Consider the following 27,436-nt stretch of genomic DNA (forward strand, 5'->3'; position numbering starts at 1 on the left):
ACCAGCAATAGATACTGTCAGGCTTTCTAGTGTTTGCTAAGTTAGTGGGAGTAAAATGATATCTCATTTGGTTTCAATTTGTATTTGTACATTATTATTGTTATTATAAGTCATACCCAGACAGTATTTTTTTGCATTTACCTCAGTTTAACCCTCATGTTTACTGGGTTTCTCTGAAACTGGACCAATATCCCCATGTAACTGATGCTTATGGTCTTTGGATAGACATAGAAATTGACCCTCCTGGTCTTAAAGCTCAAAATTTACATTTGTCTTCTGAGTTCCTTTCTCAGGAAACTGACCCTCAGGCCCCCTAGATAGTATCAGGAAATGAAACTTACCAGATCACCATGTCCAGACAATAAGACACCAGATCCCTCATCTGTCATGACTGCTTCCATACTTCTCCCTAATTCCTGTTTCCCCACATGTAGTTACATTTCTTCCCTGCTATATAAATCCCTACTTTTAGTCAGCTGAGAAGACAGTTTTAAGACTTACCTCCCCTTTTCCTTGCTGCGGCAACTTAATTAAGCTTTCTTCCCTGGCAGTGCTTGTTGCCTCAGTGATTGACCTTCTCTGCAGTGAGCAACAGGACCCAGACTGAACACCTAGCATTTCTGCTCCTCGTTTTTGCTTGTATTTCTGAACTTCCTAATGGAATATTTTTTCTTCCTCCTGAATTACATCCTTTAGAAGTTCATTTAATTAAGAACCATTGATTTTAAATTATCTCATTCTTTGCTACTCTGAAGATGTCTTTATTTAGTCCTTTTCCTGGGAAAGTACCTTTCCTGGAACACAGTATGCTAATCGGTTTGAAGATATTATTCTATTGTTGTCTAGTTTCGCTTGTCAAGAAGTCTGCTGTCACAAAAAAAAAAAAAAAGAATTCTGCTGTCAGCCAACTTGTTTTTATTTTTTAAGTGATCCTTTTCTCTGGCTGTTTTTAAGATCTTCTTTTGGCCTTTGGTATTTTGTTCTATTGTACAAAAATGTGTCTAGGTGTGGAATTTTAGTCTGCTTAGTATATATTGGTCTCCTTACAGCTGTGAATTCATGGCTGTCATCATATTTGGAAAATTTTAATCCATGATATGTCAAATATTGTCTCTCCTCTGTTTGTCCATTCTATCTTTTGTATTGCTTAACTTCTCTATCATACTTTTTATCTCCCTATGTCCCTATCCACTACTAACAATAATTTCTCCTACTTTTTTTGATAGCTCACCAATTTTCTTGTCAGCAATTTCAAATTTGTTGTTTAACCAATCCGTTGTGTTATTAATATCTAAGTTATGTCTGGGTGTGGTGGCTTATACCTTTAATCCCAGCACTTTGGGAGGCCAAGGGAGGAGGATCGCTTGAGCCCAGACGTTTGAATCTAGCCTGGGAAAGAAGGCAAAACCTCCTCTCTGCAATAAAAAAATTAGCCAGATGTGGTAGTATGTGCCTGTAGCCTCAACTACTTGGGAGGCTAGGGTGGGAGGATCCCTTGAGCCCAAGAGTTCAAGGCAGCAGAACGCAGTAATCTGTGATCACACCACTGCACTCCAGCCTGGGTGACAAAGTGAGACCTCATCTCTATTTTTTTATTATAAAAATTATTTGTACATATATATGTTATAATTTTTCATTTCTTCATGTCATTTCAAACCAGAAAATGAATGCCATTTCTGATTTTCCAGATCACTTTATCATCTCTTCCATGCACATTTTCTAAGTAGATATTTTTTTATCTTTAAATTTTCCTTAAAAATGCCAGGTGTCTAATAATTACAATGTCTAAAATCTGTGGCTTGTGGGTCTATATCTGTTTTTGGTTTCAGCTGACACTCAACATATATTCGTTTCCTAGTGACTTCTGTAACAAATTACCACCAAATTGGTGACTTAAGACAACACAAACTTATTCTCATACAGTTTGGGGCCAGAAGTCCAAAAGCACTGAGCTAAAGTCAAGGCTGATTCTGGAGGCTGTAGGAATGATGTTTCCTTGCCTTTTCTAGCTTCTAGGGGCTTCCATCATTCCACAGCCCATGGCCTCTTCCTTGCATCATTTCATACTCCAACCTCTTGCATCTGCTACTTCTTTTATTTATTGTTATTATTTTGTAAAATGAGATGAAGCCTTGCTATGTTGCCTAGGCCAGTCTTGAACTCCTGAGCTCATGTGATCCTCCCACCTCAACCTCCCAAAGTGCTGGGATTACAGGCATGAGCCACCACACCTGGTCAACATCCTCTACTTCTATAGTCACACTTCCCTCTGCCTCCCTCTTGTAAGGACCCTTGTGATTACATCTAGGGCCCCTGTGGATAATACAGAATAATCTCTTCACTGCAAGATCATTAACTTAATCACATCTCCAAAGTCTTTTTTGCTATGTAAGGTGATACTAACAGTGCAGAGTGACAGGTTCCCCCACCAGGTTAACTAAAAGTATGTGCCTGCTGCCTAAACCCTGAAGGCCAGATAGTAAGGCATGGCCATGGTACCCAGCTGTGGAGCAGGTGACCCTGAGAGCCTAAACATCCCAGGGAGTATGTGAGAACCTACCAAAGAAAACAGTATCATCACGCAAACACAGTAGCAAAGAGCCAGAAAGTTAGCTTAAAAGCAGCTTAGAGAAGGGAGGTGGCACAGATCTCTAGAGCTATTCTGCTGCCACTCAGGAGTGCTCTGTACATCTTAACAAACTCATCTACTTTCCAAGCAGGACTTCTCTAAATCATTCTTTGGTCTCTCGGCACCTTCCCAACTTGGGAGGAAAGGGGACGTTACAGTCTCAAGTTGTTCTTGTAATACACAGGATCCAGGGATTAGGACCTAGATATTTGGGGGTGCCATTATTTAGCAGAGACTCTCAATTGCCAACAAATACCCATTCTCCAACTTCCTTGCTAGTCATGAAAATACTAATTTTTAGTCAGGCTTATTGCTGGCCAGTTAAAACTCCATAGTTTTTGTTCACATCAAGATATGATCATTGTGATGAAATTTTTTCCTTTTTTTTGAGATGGGGTTTTGTTCTTGTTGCCCAGGCTGGATTGCAATGGCGTGATCTCCGCTCACCGCAACCTCCACCTCCTGAGTTCAAGTGATTCTCCTGCCTCAGTTTCCTGAGTAGCTGGGATTACAGGCATGTGCCACCACACTCAGCTAATTTTGTATTTTTAGTAGAGACGGGGTTTCTCCATGTTGGTCAGGCTGGTCTTGAACTTTCGACCTCAAGTGATCCACTCGCCTTGGCCTCCCAAAGTGCTGGGATTACAGGGGTGAGCCACTGTGCCCAGTCTACTGTGGTTAAAGTTTTGACAATAAATTTTAAGTGGCAGTACTGTATGAAACTTTCAGAATGGTTTTTTTTTTGTTTTGTTTTGTTTTTTAAATAGGCACGCCCTTCATCCCTTTCCTTCCACAAGTGGCCTAGAATGTGAGTACTGGAGCTCTAGCTGCCATCGTGGGTCACAAGAACAAGGAGCATAACAGATTTGGGAGAATTCAAAGAAACAGGTCCTTGATGAATTTTTGAGGAATCTGTTCTGAACACCTACCTCATGATGTCCTTTAGATGAAAACAAATAAAACTATGTGTGTCTAAGCCACCATTATTTCTTTGTTCTGCTGTTTGAGGCTAAACTTGGTCCTAACTCATATAATCACTATGTCTTTTGTTTCTTTGTATATTTGGAAATTTTTTAATTACAATTATTCATTTAGTTTCACATAATGGGAATCCTGAAAGCCTAAATTAATGACACCTTCCTCCAAAAGGAATTTGAATTTATATTTCTGGAATTATGCATGCTAACAACAGGGGACAGCTTTAGCCTCCTTAATTAGGGCATAGGACCTGGCAGCAGCCTCAGAGCTGAGCTTCCAATCCCTCACTTGTGGCTGACATTGGCATTTATTCTCCAAGCTTTGCAGTTTGCTTACCACTTAATTCTAGCTTTAGCCTACTGTGCATGTTTGCATGTTGTTTTATTTTGTTTTGTTGACATTAGAAATTTCCCTTTGTTTCTTGTAAGAGCTCAATATATGTTTTTAAAAATGTCATAATCTGATTGTATTCCATTGTAGTGGAGTATTACTTCAGAGGCTTATTCACCATTCACCCAGAAGTGGCACTGACGCCCTTCCCATCCCAGTTTAATCATTAGATGTGCTACGAAGGCTTTATGTCTGATTGACCCATCCAATACTTTGATGCAAGCTTGGTACAAACAGAACTCTTCTGAAAACAAGACTGTTACCACTTTTTATGTGATAACTTTTCACTCATTTATTTGTATTGGGAATTTGGTTGGCACTCATTACTATTATTTTCTCTTAGAGTTTCTGGGACGTCTTTCAAATTACACGAGTTCATTCCTCTGTCTGCAAAGATTCTGACCCATCCCCAGGGATGTGTATAATAAAATTCTACTAAGGGAAATATACTATCACTCTGCAACTTGCTTTTTACATTAATAATATGCCGTTTTGCCTTTCAGTACTTACAGTCGCCTCATTCTTCCTTCAGAGCTGAATAGTATTCTGTGGTACATACCACAATTTATTAAACAATTTTACCATTGATAGACCTCTGGGTTGTTTCCAATATTTTGATATCATTAATACTGCCATGCTAGAATAAGCATATATATACTGGTATATGTGTACATATTTGTAAGTAAATTTATAGAAAGATTCTGTAAAGATAAACTATTGGTTCAAGGGGTATTCATATTTAACATTTTGATGGATGTTGCCAATTTGTCTCCCCCAAAACCCATGCTAATGTAATGTGTTTGTGACAGAGACTACTAATGCCAACTTAATATTAATTTTCCCGAATTCTGTATTGAAAGAATCCCTATTTTGTTTCAGAGTGGTGGTATGCCTAACCAAGAGCAACGTTTCGTAGTCTCACCCTGAGCTAAGTGTAATCACAGGACTAACTTCTGTCCACCGAACTATAAATGAAAGCGTTGTGTGGGGCGTGCTGGAATGCAACTTACTGGATGATGTGCCACTTTCCATTCTTCTACCTTTATTCCTTCTTCAAACCTCAGTGGTTTGATGGCAAGGACCTTGCAGTCATCATGGAGCATAAAATGATCTTGAGGATAGGGGTGGTGGAGGAGAAAGAATGGAGGCTGAATCATGGAGAGCCACTATGCAACTTGAGACTACCTACAGCTTGACTGTTATTATATGGGAGAATTAACCCATTATTTTCCAGGTCTTTCATGCACCTGCTACGTGCAGGTGAATGCAGCTCCTAAATAACACAGCGTCCCTTTCAATCACATGAACAACACACCAGTCTCATTGAGTCATTGCTGTGGTCCCCATCATGTGCTGTGGACTGTCACCACAGTGCCCTTGCTCACTACCACAGTGGCTGTTCTTTCTGCATGGGTCAGTGCAACCAGGTAGGTGGCCTTCTACATTGACTCCTCATCCTTTCCCAATTGGTGATCTCAGTCCACAGGACTAGTAGAGCAAAATTTAAATTTTCATTTTTGGCTGAGATCATCTAGGGAAATCAGTCTACACAAATACACAAACACACACACTCCAGTACATACAAAAAAAAAAAAAAAACACATGGCTTTTCAGAGCCCACAAATCTTCCCATACTTGAAGCAATCCTTATTTCAGCGTCAGGAATTTTCCAAAATAACCCTTCAGCTCCTTTTAAGAGAAGGTCTACCTAATGAAAAATGTAGCTGTTCTATGGAATTAAAAATTGCAGACTTAATAATTCAAATCTGCTGCTAAATCAATGTGCTGCTTGTTGGTTTGTCAATATAGCTTTTTCAATTAGACAATTTTATTACAGTGATGAATACCAATGGCACAATTGGGAGACTGCCGTTTTAAGTTATGATCTGTTTAGCCCAACAATCCATATTGCTACTGAATAAATGTGATGACTATAGACTTCTAAAGATAAATGGGTCTCTGTTGGCAGCTGAGCCTGCACCTGTCCCTGGTGAGGACTGGGCAGGAATGACTCTCCTCATATTCTTTCATGAGATCCTTCTGGCTGACCATTGTAACGGCACATCATCTCCCTCCACAGACCCCTCTCCTACACAAGGAACGCCTGGTGGTCTCACTCTAAGCTAAGTGTGGTCATAGTCTCACTCTGAGCTAAATGAGACTCACTCACTTGGGTGTTGTAGACAGTGCCTGACAAGTAAGTTCTGAGTTCCACACCAAATCCCACTTTTCCTGGTAAATAAAAACAGCACAGGCCGGGCGCAGTGGCTCACGCCTGTAATCCCAGCACTTTGGGAGGCCGAGGCGGGTGGATCACGAGGTCAAGAGATCGAGACCATCCTGGTCAACGTGGTGAAACCCCGTCTCTACTAAAAATACAAAAAATTAGCTGGGCATGGTGGCGCGTGCCTGTAATCCCAGCTACACAGGAGGCTGAGGCAGGAGAATTGCCTGAACCCAGGAGGCGGAGGTTGCGGTGAGCCGAGATCGCACCATTGTGCTCCAGCCTGGGTAACAAGAGTGAAACTCCGTCTCAAAAAAAAAAAAAAAAAAAAAAAAAACAGCACATGAGGTGAGGCACATTGGCTCATGCCTGTAGGAGGCAGGAGGATCACTTGAGGCCAGGAGTAACAGAGCCTGGGCAGGGTAGGGTGGCTCAAGCCTGTAATCCCAGTACTTTGGGAGACTGAGGCGTGTGGATCACCAGAGGTCAGGAGTTCGAGACCAGCCTGGCTAACATGGTGAAAGCCCGTCTCTACTAAAAATACAAAAATTAGCCAGGTGTGGTGACGCACACCTGGAGTCCCAGCTACTTGAGAGGCTGAGGCAGAAGAATCGCTTGAACCTGGGAGGCGGAGGTTGCAGTGAACCGAGAACACGCCATTGTACTCCTGCCCTTGAGGAGTCCATTGCCTTTGCTTCTGTGTCCTCTTCAGGGTTCTGTGACACGCCTCTTAGGCACTTTATTTCCCACATACTTGCTCTGGCTGGGCGTCATGGCTCATGACTGTAATCCCAACACTTTGGGAGGCCAAGGCAAGAGAATTGCTTGAGTCCAGGAGTTCAGTACCAGCCTGGGCAACACAGGGAGACCTTGTCTATAGAAAAAATAAAAAATTAGCTATGGTGGCTCATGTCTGTAGTCCCCAGCTTCTCAAAAGGCTGAGGTGGAAGGATTGCTTGAACCTAAGAGGTACTGCAGTAAGCCATGATTGCACCACTGCACTCCAGCCTAGGTGACAGAGTGAGACCCTGTCTCAAAAAACAAAACAAGGCCAGGCACGGGGGCTCATGCCTGTAATCCCAACACTGGGAGGCCAAGGCAGGCGGATCATCTGAGGTCAGGAGTTCAAGACCAGCCTGGCCAACATGGTGACACCCCGTCTCTACTAAAATTACAAAAAATTAGCTGCATGTGGTGGCACATGCCTGTAGTCCCAGCTACTCAGGAGGCCAATGCAGGAAAATTTCTTGAACCTGGAAGGCAGAGGTTGCAGTGAGTAGAGATCGAGTCACTGCACTCCAGCCTGGGCAACAGAGTGAGACTCCAGCTCAGAAAACAAAACAAAATAAACACACACACATCTACTTGCTCTAAGTGTTCTTTCTTGTCTGATCAGGCTGGTCTCCCCCCTCTTTTTTTTTATTTTTTTATTTTTTAGAATATAGACATATTTATTCAACTGTAAAACTATATATATACACATATATATATATACACACACACACACACAATTATATTTACTGCAGCAGTTTGTAATTAAAAAAATAAAATCAACTAAAAAGTCAAACAGAAGGAGATGGAGAAAATAAAATCAGACACTACACAACTTTTTCAAAAGATGGGATAGCTCTGTATATACTCACAAAGAACAAGATAACATCAAGGAACCAATAGATATCATATTTATTAACATTTATGGAGTCTTTTCTGTATTTCAGGCAACCTTCTAAGCATTTTTAATTCATTGAAATATTTAATCATCTTCACATTATGCCTATAAGGTAGGTACTATTATTACTTCCATTTTATAGAAGAAACTGAGGTGAAATGACATTAGGTTTTTTGCCAGGAATCATACATTTAGTAATTAGCAGAAACAGTATTGAAACTCAGGTTGTCTTGCTATATGAACTAAAGTTTTGTTTTGTGTTTTTATTTTATTTTTTTATTGCATTTTAGGTTTTGGGGTACATGTGAAGAACATGCAAGATTGTTGCATAGGTACACACGTGGCAGTGTGATTTGCTGCCTTCCTCCCCTTCACCTATATCTGGCATTTCTCCCCATGCTATCTCTCCCCAACTCCCCACCCCCTGCTGTCCCTCCCTATTTCCCCACAACAGACCCCAGTGTGTGATGCTCCCCTCCCTGTGTCCATGTGTTCTCATTGTTCAACACCCGCCTATGAGTGAGAACATACGGTGTTTGATTTATTTGCAGAAGAAGACATACACGAGGCCAACAAACATGTGAAAAAATGCTCATCATCCCTGGTCATTAGAGAAATGCAAATCAAAACTACATTGAGATACCATCTCACGCCAGTTAGAATGGGGATCATTAAAAAATCTGGAGACAACAGATGCTGGAGAGGATGTGGAGAAATAGGAACACTTTTACACTGTTGGTGGGAGTGTAAATTAGTTCAACCATTGTGGAAGACAGTGTGGCGATTCCTCAAGGACCTAGAAATAGAAATTCCATTTGACCCAGCAATCCCATTACTGGGTATATATCCAAAGGATTATAAATCGTTCTACTATAAGGACACATGCACACGAATGTTCATTGCAGCACTGTTTACAATAGCAAAGACCTGGAACCAACCCAAATGCCCATCGATGATAGACTGGACAGGGAAACTATGCACATATACACCATGGAATATTATGCAGCCATCAAAAACGATGAGGTCGCGTCCTTTGTAGGGACATGGATGAACCTGGAAACCATCATTCTCAGTAAACTGACATAAGGCTGGTCTCCTCTTAATGGCTCTTGAGATTTGTAGGAGGCTCAATCTCTTCAGAGAGCCTATGCAGACCTTATCCTGTTTGATTGGGAGACTCTCTACAGCCTGTTTTTCAGGTTACAGATTCAGGACTGCAAAGGATGAATGACCTGTCCAAAGATCTAGAGCTCATGAAGAGCTGGGCTGGGACTGAGCCCTCTAAAGGCATCTGCTGCTCTCACCTGCCCAGTGTCAGCTCCCCTTCTCGTGGTGGCAGCCTCACTTTGCTGTGGGAACTACCCCAGTGCTCTCTAAGTTATTTGAAATTTGTGGGCTCATGATTGGGCCTGAATAATGAGAACACTCATTGTCCCTGATGGTCACAATTAGCTCAAGGATGGGCAGGTGACCCAGCCAGGTCAATGAGCCTCAATCCCAAGGCTTTTGCAGAAACAGATGGGGGGCAGGGGGAATTGTTCTCTGCCCACTGGGGTTGCTCAGCTGGGATGATACACACCCAGTCACCTTTGCCACCATATAGGGAGAGCCTGCCTGAGAATACAGTCAAAGGAAAGAGAATACAGTCAAAGCCAGAGGAAAGAGAGCTAAGATTCCAAGAGACACTGCCCCGCCAGCAAGATTTGAGTTTGAACCTTTGGTTCAGCCATGCCAGAAGATAATTTATCCCGGCACTTCACGGTTTCACACTTCCTCTTTTTGTATTAACCCGATGTGAGTTGGATTCCTCTGTCTTGAAGCCAAAAAGTCATTACTAACAAAACCACAGGCTCTTACTCTGTGATCAGTGTCCTCTGTTTTCCACTATGTCATCTTTCTCCCAACATGCCACGTGCATTCCCATCATCAATATCTTCACTCCAAGTGATCTCCCCTGGCCTGTCCCGCCATCCCACCAGCCCAGGCCAAGGCTTCTTCCCTTCTGTTCAGCCATCCTTAGCTTCCTCATCCTTCACTGCTCTGCTTCCTTCTCAATTCCTGTACATGTTGGCACCACACAATTTAACACTTAATGCCACAGATGTTGGCTCTTGTTGCTCTTGTCTCTTCGATTAAATTTTAAGTTCTTCAAGATAAGATTGCATCCCACACTTGCACAGATCCTGAAGCAATGTTGGGAAATAGTAAATAAATTTGTGTTGAGCACATACTGTGTACCAGACACAGCCCTAAGACCATTACATGCACTAATTATTAAACCCTCACAACGAACTTGTGAGGTAACTATGATCATTACCCCTGTTTTAAAGATGAGGAAAGCAAGGCATAAAAAGGTTGAGGAACTTCCTTAACTGGCTAGGAAGTGTAGAATCAGAATTTTAACTCAGGCATTCTGGGCTCCAGAGCCCAAACTTAATTACTACACTACACAGCTTCTTAGTGCATCTTTGATAAATATCAATTGATTGAACACACAGAATTGCAGAGGTACACCAAACCTAAAGAGGTAGGTGGTAACCTCTAGGGAGTCACTCAATCATCTGAAAAGTTGTGTACCCTTCTAGAAAATGCATGTGCATGCACACACACATACACACACACAAACACACACACACCCCTGACAGAAAGAAGAGTGGTAACCAGAAGCCCTGATTCTGGGGCTACTTTGCTATCTCCACCCTAAACGTCAGTCCTTTGTTATGATTAGGTATTGGGAAGAGTATGAGAAACATGTTGTCTCTACTCTCCAAAAGTTTGACTTCAGAGTAAGGCTAGAAATGAACCTGAGCAGCAGCGAAATTTGTTTTCAGTGCCTCCTGCCTCCCTACTCTGTAGCATTCACAGGGGCGGTGAGCATTCATCATGTCTGCCTGCCCAGCATCCACTTCCCTCACTCTCATGACAGCGCTTTGATTAGTCTTTGGGGGACCACCACTCCCGCATTGCATGCAATGATATTGCAAGTCAACCAAGTGTCCACCCTCCTCTGGCCAAGGAGTAAGTACATGACCCACATGAGCCAGCTGGACCCTGCCCTGCGAATTTGAGCAGTACAAGGAGGAAACTCGGAGGCAATTCAAAGACTTAGAGCATGAGTGCCCATCTGCCACACCGACCCCCAGCTTCCTTGGAAAGGAAGTTTCCTGTCCAAAACCTGATTCTTGAGCTTTCCCTTCAGTTCCATGTGCTACCTGAGGTGGCTTTCTAAATGCCAACCTGGTGAGGCTGAATTACATTTCCCAGAATTCACTTCCCTGTATGTTTACAGTTAGGGTGGGCCACGTGGAAGCTCCTGGGGTGAGATTTGTAGAGTGGAAGTGAAGCAGCAGCAGTTTTTGTAGCTTGCACACGTTGTCACTTTCTGCTGGCTCACCATGTTAGCAGGAGGCGGGGCTGAGCCTGCAGCTGCTCGACCCTTCCCAGGATTCTCCTTCAGCTTTCCCGACTTCTGAGCCAGACGGGACTGCTTAGGTCTGTGATGAAGGATCCTGACTTCTGCAGGACACCCATGCCACCCAAATCAGAGGCACAGTTTCAACTCATCCTCATGGTCTCTAGCAGGTGTTTTCCAGCTTGTTCTTGCTCACCCCCACCTTACACCCATCTCCCTGGCCCAGCTGCCTGCTCTGCGGAAGCTCCAGCATCAGACCTGAGGACAGGAGCCTTTCATAAACTGTGTCAGCAGCTCCCACAGGTAGGTAAGATCAAACCCTGGTAAGAAATCCCTGGTGCTGATGCCTGTTATGGCTGCTTACTGGAAGGCAGTGTCACTTGGAACATCTTAATCGCAGTATCCAGAGCTCCAGGAAGGGAAAATTTCAAGTCAAATATAATTCTATATCCCATGTCTCTGGAACTTTCAGCCCTCAAGATTCCAGCATCATGACTTCAGTTTCAACACAGTCGTCCTTAGTCCTGCTGTCACGTCTTTGATGCTGCCTGTTAAGGCAGTTGAAGCCCGAGATGCAATCACTCTCTTGTTAGGTGTGGTTCCCAGCATGACAGGCATCTGTGCTTGCTTGAAGGTATATGCAGAAAACAGACGGACAGATGTGACTTTGAAGGGCTTACTGAATCAAATCTCACCCTGAAAACCTTTGTGCTATCGAGGCTAAACCTGAGCTTTGGAGTCTGAAAGTTTCTAAGAATTGGTAAATAAGGGAGTTTTACATTCTTCATTGTTTCCATGAAATGGGAACAAACAGATACATTTATAAAAATTTTAAAAAATGTTTTCTTTACAACAAATACTGCACTGAAAAATGCAGCCTATAATTTGCATTTGCTGTTTAGAAAGGAGGTCAAAGAAGTAAGATGGCTGAAATCGACAGAAGTAATATTTCACAGTTTTAGAATTCTCAAAGCATGTGAAATAGGAAGAAGGAAGTTCTTGCCCAGAATCTTAGGAAATCACCACTGTTCAGTTATAATTGCTGCCTTCTGAATCACTGAGGAGTCTTTTCTCCACAGTTTTATTAGATTTTTTGTTTTGTTGCCTTTCAAGGTAATATTGTATTTAGGTATCAGATAGTCAGCCAAAAAGGGAAACTTTTATCTCTGGGGAACAATGTTTAGAAAAATGTATTCAGTGTATCTAATATTGAAATGCAGAAAAGATTTAATATTAAAAAAACACTACAGACATTGACATGGAAAAGAGATTTAATGTTAAGAAAACAACTTTATATTAACTGAGTAACATCCTCCTAATGAGAAGTACTGTAGTAAATATAAACTCATTATATTATTAAAAAAAGAAAAGAGGCCAAGTTTGGTGACTCACACCTGTAATCTCACCACTTTGGGAGGCCAAGGCAGGTGGATCACTTGAGGTCAGGAGTTCGAGACCAGCCTCATCAACATGGTGAAACCCCATCTCTACTAAAAATACAAAAATTAGCCATGCGTGCTGGCAGGTGCTTGTAATCCCAGCTACTTGGGAGGCTGAAGCAAGAGAATTGCTTGAACCCAGGAGGTGGAGGTTGCAGTGAACCGAGATGGCACCATTGTACTCCAGCCTGGGCAAAGAAGTGAGACTCCATCTAAAAAAAAAGAAAGAAAGAGAAAGAAAGAAAAAAAGAAATCCCTAGTTTTGCTTCTCTAATTGATCCCTAATTTGCTACCCTAAATCTTCCTAAGAGTCTTCTCATAAGTTATTCAGAGTCTATTTCTGTTGCTTGCAGCCAAAAAAATTCCAAAACTGTACACATCGCATAATGTATATGAAAATATTTCCAAATTATAAAGCACCACATACATGCGTGTTCCAATTACATTTGTTAGTATGGACTGTGCTGGAAAAATGAAGTCTTGGATCAGACAGACAGATTCAAAACCGAAGTCTGCCAGGTGATATTTGCATGTCTTAGGGCAAAGTCATTTACTTTTACCAAGCCTGTTTCCCCTCTGTACAAATTTTTTACAAGTTAGTAGCTAGTAGCTAGGATTAGGTATCTGCTGTGGTTTAGATACAGCTGCTTTGTCACCACCAGAGCTCATGGTGCAATTTGAGCCCTGACGTGGTGCTGTTGGGGCATGGGGTCAAGTGGGAAGTGTTTGGGTGATAGCAGTGGACTCCTCATAAATGGCTTGGTGCTGTTCTCTCAGTAGTGAGTTCTGTCTCTTGTGAGACTGGACTAGTTCTCGTAGGGATGGATTGATTCCCCCGAGAGTGGGTTGTTTTAAAGTCAGGAGCCCTTCAGCTTTCCCTCTCTTCTCACATGCCTGCTTCCCCTTTGACCTTCTCCACTGTCTTGTGAGGCAGGATGAGTTAAATAAACATCTTGTCTTTATAAATTACCCAGTCTCAGGCATTCTTTTATAGCATCACAAAATAGATGAAGACAGTCATCCATGCATACAAGGAAAGCCCTAAACTCTCATCGGCTTAAACAAGAAACAAGTATTTTTGTCTCTTGTCGAAGTCGTCAAGGTAAACAGCCTAGGACAGGTATGGTGGCTCCCAAATCGCCAGGGCCAGACTCCTTATGCTTTTGTTTTCACCACCTCTGGACGACAGGCCCATCCTCATGCTCCACGGTGTTCACACCTTGCTGATAGGGAGACTGGGAAATACAGTCTTTACTGTGTGCTGTGATTAACATGGGCTCCTGTTGTTGAGGTGGGAGGGGAGAGTGGGCCTGGGGAGGCAACCTGCTGCTCTGCTGCTGTGAGAAGGTAACAGGCGGTGGTGAGGGTGTGTGGAAACCCTTGCCCCCTTCTCCCCTTCAGGCTCCTGTGTTCTCTCCTGCTCTACAAATATTAGCAGCTATTATTATTCTTATTGTCAACATTATCATCTTTATAAAGGTGATCCTGATCAAGACTCTCTAGAGACAGGCCACCGTGCTGGTTTCCCTTTGAGTTTACTCTTCACTGCCTTCTTTTTTTTTTCTTGTAGACAGTCTCACTCTGTCACCCAGGCTGGAATGCAGTGGCATGATCTCAGTTCACTACAACTCACTGCCTCTTGGGCTCAAGCAATTCTCCTGTTTCAGCCTCCTGAGTAGCAGGGACTACAGGCACATGCCACCACACGCAGCTAATTTTCTGTATTTTTAGTAGATACGGGGTTTCACCATGTTGGCCAGGCGGGTCTCAGACTCCTGGCCTCAAGTGATCTGCCTGCTGTGGCTTCCCAAAGCGCTGGGATTACAGATGTAAGCCACAGTGCCTGGCATACACTGCTTTCTTTAGCTTCCATCGCCTCAACAGTGAGCAAGAGAATAAGGCTTCTGACATTCTTCCTAGGAAGCTTTATGCAGCAGATTGGAAAATTCATAACATGCCCTAAGTGGCCCATAGCAGATTTGTGGGGACTGTGGCCAACAGGACTCCCCTAGCTGAGGCTTCTGTGACTGTTTTTTAGGACTCTTTAGCCTGTGAGCTCTCAGGAGTTCAGGAGGACCCCTTCTTTCCCCCTGGGTGGTAACAAAATTTCCCCTGGTCCATCGTTCCTGAGCCCTGGTTCAGCCCGTGTGCCGGCCAGGTCAGTGCTCAGCAGGATTCCAAACCTGTTGGCTGCAAGCACAGACTCCCTCTGAGTGTGAACGTTATCTCTCACCAGATAAGGGATGTGCACTCAGCCCAGATCAAACACTTGTTTATCTCCAGGGTGGTGAGAGCCAAAACTCTGCTTCTCTTTCTCCCTGGTGGTTTACTTGCTTACCCTTATCACCTCTGAGCAGTGGTGTTGTTTGCATAGAGTTCTCGGCTTCTGGCTTGTTCAATTTAGAGGTGCCCCGGCTTGGCTTCTTGGAGGGAATGGAGTGTTGAAACTCTTCAGGGAGGTGCAGGAGAACAGCACTGGATGAGGGGGTCAGGAGATGAGGGCCTGGGTCCATCTTCAGATGAAGAAATTGAGCGCAGTGGTCTCGCAGGCCTCTTCCAGCGCTGACGTTCTGACCAGCTATGAAAGCCTTGGGTGTGATAAAGAAGAAAAGTTGAAGACTTAAAAGGAGGAAGTGTGAGTGTCTTCAGCCTCCTGTGAGAGAGAGGATAGTGAGTCTCTTTTGATCACAGTTTATTTTGTGTTGCTTTTTTTTTTTCTTTTTATTTGAGATGGAGTTCTACTCTTGTTGCCCAGGCTGGAGTGCAATGGTGTTATCTCAGCTCACCGCAACCTCCACCTCCTGGGTTCAAGTGATTCTCCTGCCTCAGCCTCCCAAGTAGCTGGGATTACAGGCATGTGTCACCATGCCCTGCTAATTTTGTATTTTAGTAGAGACGGGTTTAACCATGCTGGTCAGGCTGGTCTTGAACTCTCAATCTCAGGTGATCCGCCCGCCTCGGCCTCCCAAAGTGCTGAGATTACAGGCGGAAGCCACCATGCCCGGTGTGTTGCTTCTTTTAGCTGTGTGTTTTATACGCCAAAGGTGGGCAGGTGGAGGGCTGCTACTCACTAATGTGGTAGTGCAGAAATGACTTTTAAAAACAGTGGCTATATCCCATGTGAGTCTGGAGCAAAGAAGATGGGGAGAAACTCTAGAATTCCTGCAGGAAGTTAAATGATGGTAACTACTTTGAGAAATACTTCATTAAAATCAGAACTTACAGAATAAATTGTTGGTGGGAGACAGAGGTAGGTACTATTTACTTTACAAAATAATCCCTTACTTTATAAAAAGCCAAATATTTTCTCTTGGAAGTCAGCTCTTGTGATGTTACCAATCAGATTGAATCTATAATAAATCTAACGTTCCAACTTTTGGTTAAAAAATCCATTGTGTAAAAACAAGCATAGGCATGCTATGCAGTGTTGTTATATATAAAGTGGGTTTTTTTCATAAACACAATAACATTTTTGGAAGGCATTTCTGTAAGATAATGTCCTTCTCAAGGTCCAATTTGGCTTGCTTGCCTCCTGGGGATTGAACAGGCTTGATTTTTCCAGATGCATTTAAAAGACAAATTTCGGCCGGGCGCGGTGGCTCACGCCTGTAATCCCAGCACTTTGGGAGGCCGAGGCGGGTGGATCACGAGGTCAAGAGATCGAGACCATCCTGGTCAACATGGTGAAACCCAGTCTCTATTAAAAATACAAAAAATTAGCTGGGCATGGTGGCGCGTGCCTGTAATCCCAGCTACTCAGGAGGCTGAGGCAGGAGAATTGCCTGAACCCAGGAGGCGGAGGTTGCGGTGAGCCGAGATCGTGCCATTGCACGCCAGCCTGGGTAACAAGAACGAAACTCCGTCTCAAAAAAAAAAAAAAAAAGACAAATTCCGTTTTCTTGTGATGAAAGGTCTGCAATGTCCACCTCTCCCACAAGGGGGCAGCGCACCACTGGGTCTTCGGTTGCAAGGACGGCCTGGGATTCGGATCGCGCTGCTGGAGGAGGGCCTCCTTCTCAGGGGAAGACAATCCACTGCGAGTCAAGAAGAGGCGCACCTGATGTATCTCGGCATCGTTGAATTTCATGTCTCACACGAACGCTGCGTATTTGCCAGAAGTTTTTTGGCTGTTCTCGTGCAGAAAAGGATGAAATCATTTTGTGTGTTGGACAACCCTTACATTCCTAGAAAAAAAAAATTTTTTTTTCCTGTATATATACAAAGTGAATCCAGCTAAATCACAAGCAAAAGTGATTTTAAGCAGGTACCAAGACACGCCAAATCATAAAGACACTGTTCCCCCTTCAAGCTCCTTTTTTGAGTTTATGGACACGCATGAGCTAAGCTGCGCCCTTCGTGTTCTACTGCACGTGACTTTGCACTGCCCCTGAGTGGAAAAAGGTATTTGTAATTTAAAAGGAATTATTATTAAGTAAAAATAAATTCCCAAGAAGAGAAATGAAGTATAGAAGATCAATTTGAGTGTTAAGGGGGAGTTTTCTTTTCCTGTTTTTGTACGGGGCTGGGATTGCATTGGTGCACGTAAAGGATAATAAAAGTAACTATGAAAAACAAGGGATTCCACAGTGTCTGGTTGACAACAGTTGATGGAGAAGAGACAGTTGCCAAAAGGGAGTATTGGATGCCAAGACCCAGATCTAGCCTAAAGAAGCATGCATTGATCGCACCCTGGTTTTCACCTCATGGGAGAACGCAGTCGGGGCGGCTGTACTTGACTGCTCTGTGAGGCCGCCGCGGAATCCAGTTACGCCTCCCAACGTCCATTTCCCTGCTTCTTCAGTAGCAGAACTCCCATCCGCCGGGTACATCACTGCACACAATCAGGTTTATCCTTCTCAGTCTCACTGCGAGAGGTGTGACCATATGACTAAATCATGACCAATGGATTCAAGCAAAAGTGTTCTTCAAAGTGGCTGGGTGTTCTTTTTCTTACTCTTCCTACTTTTCTGATGTCTGGAATGCGGATGTGATGGTTCGGCCTAGAACAGGCACACTGGATGATGAGTTGAAAGATACATCATGAGACTGGTGGGGAAAGAAGACAGAGGGCAGCAAGTGCCTGGTCACCATGGAGCTGCTAGAGCAGCCAGTTTTGATGAGAGACATTTAAAAAATCTGTATTTTGAGCTTTCAGTTACCTGCAGCTGAACTTAACCCTAATCAATAGCAATGCCTTCAGAAAACAGGCCAGAGGTAAGATGGACTTTTTTCCCCCAATTACTTGTGTTATCATTATTTTATCATTTTAATCACCAGTCAATATTTGCTTTATTTGTTTATTTTTGAGGCAGGGTCTCTCTTTTTGTCCAGGAGGGAGTGCAGTGGCATGATCATATCTAATTGCAGCTTCAACCTCCTGGGCTCAAGTGATTCTTCTGCCCCAGCCTCCCAAGCAGCTGGGACTACAGGCATGTGCTACCACACCTAGCTAATCAAAAAAAGAAAAGGGCCGGGCACGGTGGCTCACGCCTGTAATCCCAGCACTTTGGGAGGCCGAGGCAGGCAGATCATGAGGTCAGGAGTTCATAGACCAGCAACAACAACAATAAAAACATAGTTAAAAGCCAATTGCCCACATATTTTTCAAACAAGCCATAATACCTGATTGCAGACTGCTATATTATAATCAGCTTGCGCAAGTCAGCTTCATATCCAAAGCCTGCATATTTCACTAACTTTAGAGGACAGTCTGGTGGCCAAAGGAAAAAAAAGTCATTACAAAGTAGCATTTCCCTAGAAGGTTCCAGGCCACCCCATGAGAATTATTCCAGAAATCCCTTACTCATACGTTCTATAATTTACCACCACACCTAGCAAAGTGTTGTATGTTAAAGAACAGAAACAAATTTGCAGTAAAAATTGCACAATAGCCTAAAGCTTCACTGTTCTGAAAAACTTTTTTTTAGGCTTCCCTAAGGCCTGGATGCATTATTTTTAAATACTGTCAACGCCTGTCTCTAATTCCACTCTCTCACAAAGACTTCAAAACAATTAACTGCGCAGAACCTCAGACAAATGGACATAAAGAAGGTTCTCAGTTGGCAAACCCAGGCATTTTGGTACCTAAGGGTTCATCCCTCATTACCTATGAATGAAATGCCATTTTGGTTTTTGCATCAGTTTGGTTTACACGGTCTAATGCTGGAGAGCCTCATCATTTCTTTACATACTGAAACACAAGGCAAAGGATTGGGGGAGAGGGGTGTCCAAGGACTCCCGGTCCAGGAGGCCACCTTTTTCACAGGGTATTGCTCTCTAGATTCAGGAGAGTAAATAAATTTTATCTCACTTGCCAGCAGTTGGTAGTGGCTCCTAGCAGAGTGTGATAAAGCTTGTGAGGCTCAGGGAGAATGAATGCCGTGATTGATTAGTCATGTCTGCAATAAATTAGGGGCAGAGAGGGGTGTATGTAGATGGGTGGGATAGGAGTATTTGTATTCCAAGTAATGTATTTCATCAATTCGAATGGGCACAACCTTCTGCCCATTTATGCATCTTTGAAATTAGGATGCATCTTTTTTTTTTCTTTTTGAGATAGAGTCTCGCTCTGTTGCCAGGCTGGAGTGCAGTGGTGAGAACTTCGCTCCCTGCAACTTCCGCCTCCCAGGTTCAAGCAATCCTCTTGCCTCAACCTCCTGAGCAGCTGGGACTACAGGTGCGCCCCACCACACCCAGATAATTTTTGGTTTTTTAGTAGAGACGGGGTTTCACAATGTTGGCCAAGTTGCTCTTGATCTCCTCACCTTATGATCCACTCCCCTGGCCTCATAAAGTGCTGGGATTACAGGTGTTGAGTCACTGCTCCCAGCCCAGGATGCATCTTATAATCACTGCACTAGATTGTCTTTTCCAAAAATAGCCACAGTATTTCAAGTCTCACATGCTTTTTTTTTTTTTTTTTTTGAGATGAGGTCTCGCTCTGTTGCCCAGGCTGGAGTGCAGTGGCTCGATCTCAGTTCGCTACAGCCTCCACCTCCCAGGTTCAAGCAATTCTTCCACCTCAGCCTCCCGAGTAACTGGGATTACATGGGTGCACCACCACATCCAGCTAGTTTTTGTGTTTTTAGTAGAGAGGGGGTTTCGCCATGTTGGCCAGGCTGGTCTCAAACTCCTGACCTCAGGCGATCCACCTGCCTTGGCCTCCCAAAGTGCTGGGATTACAGGTGTCAGCCACTGTGCCTGGCTCACATGCTCTTTCAGAACTTAGCCAAGACCCCAACAAGAAGCAGAATTTACTTCTTCATCTCTACAAATTGTTTAACATTTAGCTGGGCATGGTGGCACACACCTGTAGTCCTAGCTACTCTGGTAGCTGAGGTGGGAGGATTGCTTAAGCCCATGAGTTCAAGGCTGCAGTGAGACATGATGTTGCCACTGCACTCCAGCCTGGGCAACAGAGTAAGACCTTGTCTCTCACACACACACACACAAAGGAAATAGAATTTATTCCCCTCCCCTTGAACTCGGGACAGGAGGTTGTAATTGCCTCAACTAATAGAGTGTGGCAAAGTGATGCTCAGTAAATGATGAAACTAGGCCATGGAAAAACAAGATAGCTTCTGCTTGGCCTTCTCTTGGGTTGCTCACCCTTGGAACTTGGCCCATGCTCAGGAAGCCCATGCCATGTGGTAAGCTCAGCCCCTGCTTCTTAGGTCTGATTAAGGTCCCAGCTAACAGCCAGCACCAACTTGCAAGTCATGTGAGTGCCATCTTGGAAGCAGGTCCACCAGCCTTTAGTAGAGCAGCCTGCCTCACACTACATGGAGCATAGATGGGCCTTCCTTGCTGAACCCTGCCCAGATCCTAGACTCCTCAGCAAAATAAATGATCATTAGTGTTATAAGATATGAAGGTCTGCAGTGGTTTGCTATACAGCAATAGACAACCGAAATAATCATGATCAGCAGGCAGTGGTCTCCACAATTGTCACTGCCTACATGCATGTATGTGTACACAAAAACATGTTGAAGAAGTATCAGTGAATTGAAAGAAAACCCTGAAGACATGAGTTGAACATGTTTTAAAGAAATGCCGCATCCCCAAGACTTTTATGCACAAAGGACAATATTATAAGGAAAAACATGAACACTGATGGCTCTGAATTCAAAAGGTGATTTAAAAGAATTAAACTCTAAATATGGAGGAATCTGAGGAATATCATACCAAATTTATTTTGTATATATTTTTCTTTAATTTTTTTATTTCCATAAGTTTTGGGGGAACAGGTGGTATTTGGTTACATGAGTACGTTCTTTAGTGGTAATTTGTGAGATTTTGGTGCACCCGTCACCTGCGCAGTATACACTGAACCTGATTTGTAGTCTTTTATCCCTCTCCCCCTTCCCATCCTTTGCCCCTGAGTCCCCAAAGTCCACTGTGTCATTCTTATGTCTTTGCATCCTCACAGCTTAGCTCCTACTTATGAGTGAGAACATACAATGTTTGGTTTTCCATTCCTGAGTTACTTCACTTAGAATAATGGTCTCCTGTATATATTTTTCTTTTTAAGGATGCACAAAAGTGATAATCAATGGAAAAAAAATCATGTGTAAATAAAATTAAAAGAACACTCAATAAAGCAAACACTAAATGATTTGGAAAAAAAAGCATTTTATCATAGTTTCATTGCCAGCAGATCATCATACCAGTCTAGCATCAGTAGTATCAATGGCATCTTAGATTTAATGAAATACAGGTGTTTATTGTTGTTGACTCATATCACCAAATACAAGTGTTCTAAGAGATTTCCACAAATTTTCCTTTTTTTTTTTTTTTTTTTTTTTTTTTTTTTTTGAGACGGAGTTTCGCTCTTGATACCCAGGCTGGAGCGCAATGGCGCGATCTCGGCTCACCGCAATCTCCGCCTCCTGGGTTCAGGCAATTCTCCTGCCTCAGCCTCCTGAGTAGCTGGGATTACAGGCACGCGCCACCGTGCCCAGCTAATTTTTTGTATTAGTAGAGACGGGGTTTCACCATGGTGACCAGGATGGTCTCGATCTCTTGACCTCGTGATCCACCCGCCTCGGCCTCCCAAAGTGCTGGGATTACAGGCTTGAGCCACCGCGCCCGGCCAATTTTCCATTTTTTCTTTGCAAATAAAAAAAAGCAGATATAAGCTTTTTTAAAAAGTTCACTTTAATTTTTACTTTCATAATTATATCCCATTGTTCTATGAAACATTTGGGGCTGGGCACGGTGGCTCACACCTATAATCCCAGCACTGTGGGAGGCTGAGTCAGGCAGATCACCTGAGGTCAGGAATTTGAAACCAGCCTGGCCAATATGGCAAAACCCCTTCTCTACTAAAAATACAAAAATTAGCGGGACATGGTGGCACATGCCTGTAGCCCCAGCTACTCGGGAGACTGATGCAGAAGAATTGCTTGAACCCAGGAGGTGAAGGTTGCAGTCAGCCGAGATCCTATCATTGCATTCCAACGTGGGTGACAGAGCAAGACTCCATATTAAAAAAAAAGAAAAAAATTGTAAACAAACTTGTGTTTGTTTTAGCATTTGAAAAAAATGCTTTTCTCAGCTTAATATTCCAAACAAGTGACTCTCCATGATTCCCTGAAATCACATAAATTTTATATATTATAAATGTTTTAGTTGGCTCTGTTCTCTTGAATGGTATAGCATCAGTGGTATCAATGACATCTTAGTTTTAATAAAATACAGGTATTTATTGTTGTTGGCTCTATTACCAAATACAAATATTCTGAGAGACTTCCACAAATTTTCCGATTTTTTTCTTTGTAAATTAAAAAAAAAACCAGCAGAGAGAAGCGTTTTTAAAGTTCAATTTAATTTTTACTTTCATAATTATATCCACAGCACTGTTCTATAAAACACTGGGAAACTGAAAAAAAAAAAAAAAAAAATCCTTAATTGTCTTAACTTAATATTCCAAACAAGTGACTCTCCACGATCCCCTGAAATCACATACATTTTACATATTATGAATGTTTTAGGTGGCTGCATTGTCTCGAATGGAGCAGGGGAGGGTGTGCTTAATGAAAGTGTGATAAGTCAGTAATTCCAAAGGCTTAGCTAAAGATACGGTGAACATTAAAGAAACAAAGTGAATTCAGAACTACTAATTAAGCATTTATAAAGCAAAATGATGTGACAATGTTAACTTTATTACTACTGTTAAGATAACAGAATCGAAGCTTCTGTAGATTTCAAAAACAGAAGTTTATTCTTAAAATGCATTTATAAAGTTTGACCAAAAACAAGACTACAAAACCCCTACAATCTTGTACATTTCACCATCACTTACCAGTCAATAACCAAAAGTTTCACCAATTCAATTCCTGTATTTTACATAAAAAAGCACTCTTTATAAATCATAGCATTTCATTTTATGAATTAAATTGCTGAAAATAATTACCCAAACCTAGATCAACAGTGTCATTTTGATATTTTATACAATAATATTATGTCCAGAAACTTACTGACAATGAAATCTCCCAAAATGTATTTATGAAGTTAATTCAATTTTTTCCCAAGGCAAACTCTTTTAAAACAAATGAAATTATTCCCACCACAACATTATAGACAGTAAAACATAACACAAGCATAAAGATAAAATATGGAACTTCAGGGACATAGAACACATTTAAAATATGTTTAATTATAAACAACTACTGACTTACAAATGGAAGGGAGAAGAAAAGAACTGACCCGGAGGGAGTTTACTTGGTGCTTCTGACACCCACGTGCAGCAGCAAGCAAGTCGGCAAACACACCCGAGAGAGGCTGCAGCTGCCCAGAGGCTTGTGTCTGGGGCCTTTTGTCATCAGCCAAATCCAGCTTTGTTCAATGATGGTCAGAGGATCCCAGAACATGTCTTAAACTCTATGAGAGTTCCTCTGGAAGGTTTCAAGTCTAAAGTCTTGAAGTCAAATTTTATGGAGTTTTGTAACAATCAGTACTCTCACCGTTTGGTCAAATGAGCTACAGACGCAGAGACCCCTTTTATCTGGACTCCAATCCAAACTTGAAATGGGCTGGGTGGACAACGTAACATTCTGCAGAAGGCTTACAGAACCTGCGACTCCCATCTCTATTCCCTCAGAATCTTTCTTTGACCGCTGAATAGGGTATTCACTGAAAACAAGATCAAAATGGTAAAAGGGCATAAATCTTAGCTTTCACCATTTTATTTCTATACATATACTTCAATGACTCTATTTCTCAGTTGGTTACTGGGACTAATAAATACTTTAAAAATCTTTCTAATATTGAGTTGTTTGCAAATAAAGAGTTAATTTCAACATCAATCCTATCTCTAAAATGTGTTATAAAAGAGCATTATTAGTTCTATTGAAAACTTTTAAAAGTCATTTCTGTTCAGCATGTATCTATATTTTCTCTTTTAATATATGAAAGTTCTAGGTTGATCTAGCATTCTTTAATACATTTACTCAATGCTTTTGATAATCTTTTATTTAATGTAACTTTTCTCTAGATTTAGACTGCTGGATACCACAGGCAAACAATGTGCAAAGGCAACGGCTGTAAGTAACATTTGTAGAACTTCATCTAAACACTTTCAGAATGAAAAACTGACCCTAGCTTCTAACCCCAGAGCTCCATCCATTACATAGATCCAAGCCTAAGGACCTTTCGTGTACCACTTCTATGGGAAGGTGTCACAGGGTGGAATGTTAAACCTAAATGTAACTGTTTCAAAAAAGAAAAAAGTGGTTCTGAGAATATTTGATTTTTTTCAGCTGAAAATACAAATTTATAAAGTAAGAAAAGCAGAGGGTTAAAGGCATAAATCCTATTTAATCTGATTTGAAAAGGGGGAAAAAAAACACTTCTCCCCAATGGAGATGTGATCCTAAAAAAATACAAAAGTATTACTCCTCAGAAGGCCTTTTAAAACCTACTAGTTATTAATTATGACAACATCTGTATTTCATAAATGCTAGCAAAGGCCAAGAACGTAAGAAGCACAAAGCAAATCAGAAGCAGAATGGAAATGAAAGAAGAATCTACAGGCGGATGATCTGTTATTTTCTCTTCCTCTCAAACCCTACAAATCATTTTGATTAAAAGAAATAAAACATTGAAATGAATAAACAGTTTAAATACAGACTTCTTTCATATATCTCTTGGCAGAGGCTGCAATTATTTAGTATTCAAAAGATAACATAAAGATTTTTTAAACTCTCCAGATCATCTATTGAAGTTTTAAAAGCGTATGTGTGTATGATTCAAATACTCAAAAAAAAATCAGCATGTTGGGATTTTTCATTCAAAAAACAAGTTGTGAATAACTAGATAACTTCTTCTAGGAGCTCTTGGTTCAGTGGGCAATAAATATTTACAATTTAATTGCATTACTTCCAAGGCAGACTGGCAAATGAAAATAAAGCTACATATCATTTTACTTAAACCAATTCCCTTTGCTGGTACAATACTTGACAGCAAAACTCCAAACCAATTTGAAGATTAGACTAGACATCTGTTCTGGTTAGGTGTAAAGTTTACATTGTGCTAAACTTTGAATTTCCATACAGACCTAACTTTACTGATAGAACTAAATCCACTGTAGTAAAAAATTCCAGCTGCAGAATTGTTTGTTTGTCATGGAATACAAATTCATGTGTGGATCACAACAAAAACTGGGACTAGTTCTTCAAGTAAGCAGCCTAGAGAGTTTGGTCACCAAGTAAAATATGACGTGCCACCACATGGCTTCACTAAGGGGACTGGCAGAGCCTAACGTGGGGAGGAGACTGGAGTGGAAGAATCAGGGAAGAACAATGGGCAACAGTGCTAGGAGAAGGGAAAGTAGCAAATGCTCTCTCTACCCAGCATTCTCCCAGAACTCCTCAAGCCTTTTCTCTGCTTTTCACTCACAGAAACCATACTGGTTTTTTGTTTGTTTGTTTTTTGAGACACACAAAGTCTCTTTTGCTCTGTCTTGCTCTGTCGCCCAGGTTGGAGTGCAGTACTGTGATCTCGACTCACTGCAACCTCCACTTCCCAGGTTCAGGCAATTCTCCTGCCTCAGCCTCCTGAGTAGCTGGGATTACAGATGTGTGCCACCACACCCAGCTAATTTTTGTAATTTTAGTAGAGACAGGGTTTTGCCATAATCATAGTGTCTCAATCTAAAGCGTATACTCTGGCCAGGCGCGGTGGCTCACGCCTGTAATCCCAGCACTTTGGGAGGCCGAGGCAGGTAGGTCATCTGAGGTCAGGAGTTCAAGATCAGCCTGGCCAACATGGTGAAAGCCTGCCTAAACTAAAAATACAAAAATTAGCCAGGTGTGGTGGTGGGCACCTGTAATCCCAGCTACTCGGGAGGCTGAGGCAGGAGAATCGCTTGAACCTGGGAGGTGGTGGCTCTGGTGAGGTGAGATCACGCCACTGCGCTCCAGCCTGGGCAACAGAGCGAGACTCTGTCAGAAAATAAAATGAAATAAAGCGTTCACTCTGTTTTTTGTGTCAGCGATATCTCTGCACACAATACTTTGACAAGTACCTTCCAATTGTAGCCCGGTTTTTCAGAACCCCTTCCAGCTTCTCTAAGGAGCTAACAGAGAAGAAATTTGTAAATGTAAAAGTCCCACATATATTGAAGATGGTGTTTTTCCTCTTATATTATTAATTAAACTTTATTTTTGAAATATCCTTCTTTTATGGGCTTGCTATTTTTTTCCTGAGTGATGTTTAAGAAACATGTAATTTTTCCCCAAGTACATATTGCTTTGGTAATAAAGTATTCAGAAATACCATTAACTCACAATTTTTATCAGACCTTCAGTTTTTGTTTCTCTTTTGTTTTTTTTCCTTTTCAAAGACCAACCCTGAGCAAGGATATCAGACCTTTTAAATGATCTAGTATCTACTAAGTTAGTGCCCTTGGGATTAAGAGAGTAGCATGCATAGTAACAGCTTTCACTGTAACTCACCCTGCCTAGATATGCAGACAGCAAACTCAGTGATAAGGTCTTTCCTGGAGACCAATCAGGAGCCTCAGGCTCTGCTGGGGTCTATCACAATGATGTTATCTAAACTGAGGCAAGGAACCCTATTCCCATCTTTAGAGGCAGTGAGTGTTCTAATCACTTCAAGATAATGACTGATAAAAGTCTTGGGCCAACTTTTGCATACTTAGAAGACACAACTAAAATGATAAATATACTTAATATATTAAAAGAAGATTAATATTTACTAAGTATAAAGTATAGCCATACGAAATGCTTAGAAAACAAGTTATGTAACACCATGAAGTTTTAAAACATATCAAAAGGAACTAAGTCAAAGCAGGAAAAAAAAAGGACAAAAATGTTCAATCTAATCCTACTTTACACCCACAGGTAACTTTAAAAGGAGCAGTATGCACTGGCAGACTTACTACTTCCAGAGGTGAAGGCCGCCGGCGCCTCCAGCTGTCAGAAAGAGCTCCCTGTTCTGCGGCAGGTGTCGGACCTGCCATACAGTAGATTTATGAGCCTAAACAGAACGAGAGGCACACAACTGGTTTATATGCTAAATGGTGCCCTGGAAGAGAAATCCTCCAAATAAAGAAGGTTTACTACTATAATTTCAATGGTTATAAAAGTAATTAAGGTTATTTTCTGGCAAATCTCTTTATAACGGCTATAGAGATACAGGAGCACATAAGAAATTATAACAAGCATCATTTTTC

The 27,436-nt window shown here is 42.0% G+C and overlaps 1 protein-coding gene across 3 annotated transcripts in view; it reads right to left on the reverse strand.

The window, feature by feature from the left end:
* Nucleotides 1-22,883: 22,883 nt before the first annotated feature.
* The window catches only part of DNAAF10 (dynein axonemal assembly factor 10), a 30,215-nt gene continuing 25,662 nt past the window's right edge, over nt 22,884-27,436 (reverse strand). For 2 of the 3 annotated variants that reach the window (XM_064364192.1, XM_064364190.1), the window contains 3 exons: nt 27,143-27,240; nt 26,267-26,317; nt 22,884-23,874 (listed from right to left, as the gene is read on the reverse strand). In XM_064364192.1, coding sequence (XP_064220262.1) covers nt 23,667-23,874; nt 26,267-26,317; nt 27,143-27,240 — 357 coding nt within the window. In that variant the 3' untranslated portion in view covers nt 22,884-23,666. The remainder of the gene's footprint in view (nt 23,875-26,266; nt 26,318-27,142; nt 27,241-27,436) is intronic. The other variant, XM_064364191.1, reaches the window with a different exon arrangement.

This window comes from Aotus nancymaae, unplaced genomic scaffold (assembly GCF_030222135.1).
Source record: "Aotus nancymaae isolate 86718 unplaced genomic scaffold, 86718_ANA_hifiasm-v0.15.2.pri h1tg000057l, whole genome shotgun sequence".
Classification (NCBI taxonomy): domain Eukaryota; kingdom Metazoa; phylum Chordata; class Mammalia; order Primates; family Aotidae; genus Aotus; species Aotus nancymaae.